General features: G+C 46.0%; 1 protein-coding gene across 3 annotated transcripts; it reads right to left on the reverse strand.

Annotated features, from left to right (window-relative positions):
* Positions 1 to 1,770: 1,770 nt before the first annotated feature.
* On the reverse strand, positions 1,771 to 6,346 carry RPS14 (ribosomal protein S14). 3 transcript variants are annotated; one of them, XM_011371180.1, is made up of 5 exons: positions 6,239 to 6,346; positions 4,905 to 5,055; positions 4,109 to 4,270; positions 3,010 to 3,086; positions 1,771 to 1,892 (listed from the first exon to the last, which is right to left on the reverse strand). In XM_011371180.1, the coding sequence occupies exons 2-5, from the start codon at positions 5,051 to 5,053 to the stop codon at positions 1,825 to 1,827; spliced, it is 456 nt and encodes a 151-aa protein (XP_011369482.1). In that variant the 5' UTR covers positions 5,054 to 5,055; positions 6,239 to 6,346; the 3' UTR covers positions 1,771 to 1,824. The 3 variants fall into 3 exon arrangements, with proteins under 3 accessions (XP_011369482.1, XP_011369485.1, XP_011369484.1); XM_011371183.2 differs by lacking the exon at positions 6,239 to 6,346 and adding an exon at positions 6,130 to 6,152; XM_011371182.2 differs by lacking the exon at positions 6,239 to 6,346 and adding an exon at positions 5,944 to 6,089.
* Positions 6,347 to 6,352: the final 6 nt, after the last annotated feature.

Consider the following 6,352-nt stretch of genomic DNA (forward strand, 5'->3'; position numbering starts at 1 on the left):
CAAAGAACCCTCATTTTTTCCCTTGTTTTGAAATAACTCTAGATTTCCAAAAAGTTGCAGAAAGAGTTTCTGTATACCACTCATCCAATTTCCTCTCATATTAACTCTTACATTACCATGAGACACTTGTCAAAACTAAGAAACCACTAATTAGCCTCCAGACTTCACTTGGATTTTTACATGAACGTCCTTTCTGGTCCAGGATCCATTGCACTGTGTGTCTGTCTCCTTAAGCTCCTGTGGGCCTCTCTGTCCTTGTTTTTCATGACTTGACAATTAAGCACTTATTTTGTAGAATGTCCTCTAATTGGGTTGTTTTCAGAAAGAGTATTGCAGAGGTGTTCTCATTGTCATGGTACATGATTATCAACATGTTTTATCACAAGTGATACCAACCTTAACAATTTGGTTCAAGTCTCCAGAGCAAAGTTAGCATTTCCCTCTTCCACGTTCTATTTGGAAAGTGAGCTGCTAAAACCAGCTCTCAACAAAAGGAGAGGGAATATTAATTTCCATTTACTGGAAGAGGGAATTATCTATTTGTTATTTGGAGTTTTTAGATTTACATCTTCATTTCCTAATATCACTTTTATCAATATGGATTCATTTTATACTTTGGGTTGTAATCACATTTTTAGGATGAAGAAACGAGATTCAAAAAGGTGCGTTTGTCTGACACTATAGGGTAAGTTTGTAGGAGCCATGGCCAGAACTAGTGTCTCCAGAGCTCTTCCAAACGGGAGGAGTTGTGATCTGTCTATCATCAATAGGATGTCATTCAGCAATAAAAAGGAATGAAATACTGACACATGCTATGATGAACCTTGAAAATATCATGCTGCTGTCCTACCTCTAGTAACCTGCTGGTATATCATTCACCATCATAGGGCCCTGAGTATTGCAGAATACTCAGTACCATCTGGTGCCACCAGGTCCTCAGAGCTGGATACAAGCTTCTGGAAAGCAAAGCTTTTCTTTTTCATCACTGATGAAAATAGGGCTCAATGTGTATTTGTGGGGTGACTGAATCTTTATGTACTTTATGTACTGATATGGAACTATTTCCAAGATCTGCCAAGTGAGAAAAAGATGCAATAGAGTGTGCTACCAATTTTGCACAGAAGGTATGGGGGGCGAGTCTACACCCACATGTGTGTATATATGGCTCACGTCTGGAAGCCTCCTCTCCTGCTCAGGCTACACTTGGCTCAGAAGTTTCCACTCCGCTCTGGTTCTATAAAGATTGATCCATTCTTGGAAACAAGATCTCCATTTTCAAAACAAGGTCTCCAAGGCCTTGGTGTGCTTTAGATCAGGGGTCCCCAATTTGTAGCCACTCCCCAGCGCTAGCATCACCACCTCAGCTTCACCTCAGATCATCAGGCATTAGATTCTCATTGAAGTACCGGTCCCTGGTGCCAAAAAGGTTGGAGACCACCGCTTTAGATGACTGAGGTTAACTTAATACCACAAAAGACCCAACCACTGCACCAGTACCTCACCTCTCCTTAGGCGCTTTCTCCCAGGAAGCCAGTTTGCAGAACGTGAGCTCACCCACTGCCCATGTCAGGGGCAGAATCAAACCCTATTGTGTTACAGTATGACAGGTTATATACATCCTCTGAAGCAATGTATCTATTACATGCCTACTGGTTTAGCACTGCACTTGTGACCTCAAATCAGTCCCAAACGCTGGTTAAGTGCAGACAGGAGAAAGGAATCAAATTTCCTGGAGAGGTAGCCCCTACACAAAGGAGAGGAGACACGTCGAAAGAGCTCACGCAAAGGCAATTTATTAACAGAAAACAATTTGAGGAGTCCTGTTCACAGACGGCGACCACGGCGACCCCCTTTCCTGCGGGTGCTGTCAGAGGGGATGGGGGTGACATCCTCTGTGGGGAGGAAGAGAGAAAACATCATTGCCTGGAACTGGATGGGAAGGAGTCCAGGCCTCCTCAGGCCAGTGGTGTAGGGATCACGGCAGCGGATCCCTCTGCTCCCCCAACGAGTCCTCAGGATGTAACAGATGGTTGCACAGCTACCTGATCTGCTGCTTCCTCAAAATTTCTGATGTGGTTTGAACTCACTTTCCAGAAGGGGAAACAGGCTCAGAGATTATGCAACTTGCATAGACAACAAATCCAGGTTTCTGACACCTCACTTAGATCCTCTAGCAGAAAAAAATCCACATTAACAGTGTTAACTGAAGACTATCTCCTTTGCAAAAAGTCAAAAGTCTGAAAATATTCTGGAAAAAAAAAATCTTAAAAAGGAGAGGGCTAGACCATCAGACTGAGGTATCAGTACCCACAGTCACCAAGGACACAGAAACAATAAAGGGCTAACACTTATGGCTACACAAATGTAGGGGACTTGCCGTGATTCTCCCCATAGGAGCTGCTGCTCTCCTCCGTTTATTTGTCACAATGACTAGCATGCCCTATTGATATTGCTCATTTGGTTCCAGACCACTGCAATAAAGCAAGTCACACAAGTTTTGTTTTCCCAGTGCTTATATGTCTTGTTTACACTGTAGTGTATTAAGCATGCCAACAGCATTTTCTTTAAAAAACAACAAAAAAACACCTCAATTAAAAAAAACCACACACACATGGCACAACAAAGCAAAGCACAATAAAACAAGGTTTGCATGTAGTAGGCAAAGATTATGCAGGAGGCAGCCCACACAAAATGCCAGCAGTAAGCTCCTTGAGAACACTGTAAAGGAAGGACAATTCATCTCTTAGTTTCATGGGCTACTGTCAGGTAGTTCAGAAATGAAGTGGCGCTGTACCAATGCAGAAGGGAAGGACATTCACGTCAAGGGGAAAGGACTGTTCAGAGACTTTCAGAGAGATTTAATGTCACATGGTACCTCTTGCAACCTCCATTAACAAACTCAAAAGCCAATTGTCACCAGCCCCAGCCATATATTCACTGGGCACACCACAGGCTTTCTGGAGTCAACGCTTCAAAGCAAATCCAAGCATTAACTGAAGGGGAACTTACCAATCCGTCCAATCTTCATCCCTGAGCGGGCGAGGGCTCTAAGAGCTGACTGGGCCCCTGGTCCGGGGGTCTTGGTCCTAGGAAATGAAGGTCTAGTCATTATGGGTTCTAAAGGCTCACAACTCGCTAGCTCAGGGATCTGCAAACTTTCTGTAAAGGGCCAAACAGTAAATTATTTGACTCAGTGGGCTACTCATGGTCCACTTATAGTTTTCTCATATACTTCTTAAAAAACAAGTGGCAGGTCAGATTTTGTCCCTGAATCATAGTTTGTAACTTGCTCTGCCTTCAAGCTGTTTAAGGGACACTGCCCCTTCTAGCCACATGCTGTGATTCTAAGTCTTCTTTGGTCATTTGTCCATTTACAAATGCTCAATCCACCCAAGACCAAGATACTACCATCTCTCCACTGGACCAGTTTAACTTCCTATCTGGCCTATTAACTACACAGTAGTCATCTTAAAGAAACCCCAATCCCATCAGGTTATTACTATTAAATCATGCCCTGCACCTCCAGATCCAACCCTTACCAGGTCCTTTGTGACCCAGTAGGACCTCGCTCCTGCCTGTGATCACACCTCATGCCACTCTTACCCTCGGATGTGCCACATTCGTTCTCTACTTAGGACTATCTCCTTGCAGTTGTCTCTGGCTGGAATACTCTCCCCTTGTCCTTCCTTCACTGCACTGACTCCTGACACATTTAGGTCTGTTTAAATTACACTATCACCAATCCATCTGACACTGTATTTTTGCTTCCCAGCAGTTCCCACAAACCGAAACAACACTCTCCCCTGCTCTATGTTGTTTAAAAGTCTGACTCTCCAACAGCCTGGGTGCCGCACAGGAGGGTAGAGGTTATCTTTACTTTTTCCTTTTTTTCCATCACCCTCTAACAGCACCTAGAACACAAAACCTGGTATGCGGTAAGTGTTTAATAAACACAGTAAGTTGCTAGAGAGAGGGGCAGCACACAGGAACCAATTAGTTATTTAAGTACCTGACAAGACTTAGGCAAAGTCACAAAAGAAAAACCAAGCCTCAAATCCAGGGGCTCTGGCACCCAATGATCTTACCACCCAGCCCCAGCCTTACCTACCTATTTCCTCCTGTGGCCCGGAGTTTGATGTGGAGGGCAGTAATGCCCAGCTCCTTGCACCTCTGGGCCACATCCTGGGCAGCTAACATGGCAGCATATGGAGAGGATTCATCTCGGTCAGCCTTTACCTTCATCCCACCAGTCACACGGCAGATGGTTTCCCTGGGGACAAAAGCACAAGATCATTTCTTTCTCATCCAACAAGGACTCAGAGCGCCTATCATGTCCTAATGAGCAGAGAACCACAACTTAGGTATGACAAAGGATGAAGGTCAAATTGAACATCTATCCTGGTCTTTGACAAGACTGCCATGGGCTCTGCCTTCGTGGGGTTCATATACCCAAGATGGCAAAACTGTATCAATATTTTATTTTTACTTTTTCATTTAATCTTCCCAATTACTCTATAGATACTATTATCTTCATTTTATATATGCAGAAACAAAAACTCAGAATTTGAGTGACTTCACACAATTCACAAAAACCTGCTAATGGCAGCTAGAATTTGCACCCAGGGCTAACTTCCAGTCCAACACTGCCTCTACAAGTACCAAGAGATTAAGGATTCAATGACAACCACACTGTTACGGCCATAAGGGCACAGAATGTCTTTCTTATAATTCCAGTGCCTGGGAAATTACAGTATTTGTGGACTAAACACCCAAGCCCATTTCTTCATCGGAACATTCTAATTCTTTCAAGAAAACCTGTTAAACTGCCATCCAGTTGCAGGATCATTTCTTCCCCCCAGCCCCTTGCATAGTGGGGTCCTGTACTTCTCCACCCAGATACTCACTTGCCAGAAAGATCGGTGACATGGACAAAAGTGTCATTGAAGGATGCGAAGATGTGGCAGACACCAAATACATTTTCTCCTTCAGCCACCTGAGGTCCAAGGCTGATGACTTGTTCTTCCTTCTTTTCCTTCCCCTTGCGAGGTGCCATTTCTGAAAGGATATCGAAGAATCCCAAAGTTAACAGACAAGAGGTTTCCAGAACCTCTGTTCCCTGGCGAGTAAAGAAAACCTCAACTTTCCTTTTCTGGGAGCTTGTTCCCAAGGATTAGCAGACATTGGTCCCATCCAAAATGTCCATGGAGACATCTGGTCCATGCCGGATGATCCTTGACATTTAGTTGTGTTAATAAAACCCACTCTTGGAAAATATCCCTGGGTTCAAAGAGCCCATAACATTTATTTACCCTTTCGTTTTACAATATCAATACATGACACAACACGTTCGTGTTTTATAGATCCAGTAACTCTACTGTGGCTGTACTGCCAATGTAACAATCCTTCTTACCGAGGTAGCCTAAGTGGTAATGAATGGCCCACGATCAAGGACCTTTTGGCATGGACCAAATACCTCTGTGGACGTTTTGGACAGGACCAGATGTCCTGAAAGGGATCTGGAGAAGTACGCAAAACATGCATGGGCCTTCAACAGCTGCCAACACTCCGCGACCAGGATTCCCAGGTGTGCCTTATTGGGAAATACCAGTCGCAGGCCCTTCTCACAGGCCCAGGGCAAGTGCTCAGTCATCACTGATGTGCACTCCCTAACCCCAATGGCTTCGAAGCCTGCCCAGGGCGCCCAGAATGTGCAACGTGCCGACTTAGCAATCAGCCAGATTTAAGGAACATGTAACGCAGGTCCATTTTGCCTGCATTCCTTCTATGAATCCTCACTACAACTCCATGAGATCGGCACAATTACTCCTACTTTCCAGACGAGAAAACAAATTAGAGACTAGACGCGCCCGGCCTACTACCACCGAGGAAAAAGCTGGCGGAGTTGGCAGAATAGAGGTGGGAGCCCACATCAGACTAGGGTACCTGCTCCTTCCCAAGCACGCCGTAAGGCCGCTTAAACGCAGCAGTGGTCGTATCGCCGGGCCAAGGCCTTCAAAGCCAGACCCTCACTCGCTCCCACTTCACAGGCTCCTCCCCGAAGCCAGACGGCCGCCTCTGGAGACAGGGCGAAAACCTGCGTCTGGGGTCGACCGGCCGCGCTCTTCTCACCCAGCACTTGGTTCCGCTTCTGCGGAAAGACCCCAGTCCCGCTCCCCCAGCCCCGCTGGACCCCTGTGCCGCAGGATGCCACCCGATTGTCCTCGCCCAGATCTCCTACCTGCGTGCCTTCTCCAGACTCCGCCACCGGAAAGAGAGAGTGGGAGAGGGCGGGGCGACGGGTCACGTTCGTGCCCTGGAAGTGTACGTCTGAGGTCACGGGGCGAGGCCTCCC

This window comes from Pteropus vampyrus, unplaced genomic scaffold, assembly GCF_000151845.1.
Source record: "Pteropus vampyrus isolate Shadow unplaced genomic scaffold, Pvam_2.0 Scaffold185, whole genome shotgun sequence".
In the NCBI taxonomy this organism is placed as follows: domain Eukaryota; kingdom Metazoa; phylum Chordata; class Mammalia; order Chiroptera; family Pteropodidae; genus Pteropus; species Pteropus vampyrus.

Bases quoted from the DNA above. Each gene is read 5' to 3' on its own strand.
- RPS14 (XM_011371180.1), bottom strand. From the start codon at position 5,053: ATGGCACCTCGCAAGGGGAAGGAAAAGAAGGAAGAACAAGTCATCAGC. The intron at 4,271-4,904 runs GTGAGTATCTGG...TTTTGTCCCCAG, and splicing joins GTCACCGATCTTTCTGGCAA to GGAAACCATCTGCCGTGTGA. The intron at 3,087-4,108 runs GTAGGTAAGGCT...TTCATTTCCTAG, and splicing joins CGGGCCACAGGAGGAAATAG to GACCAAGACCCCCGGACCAG.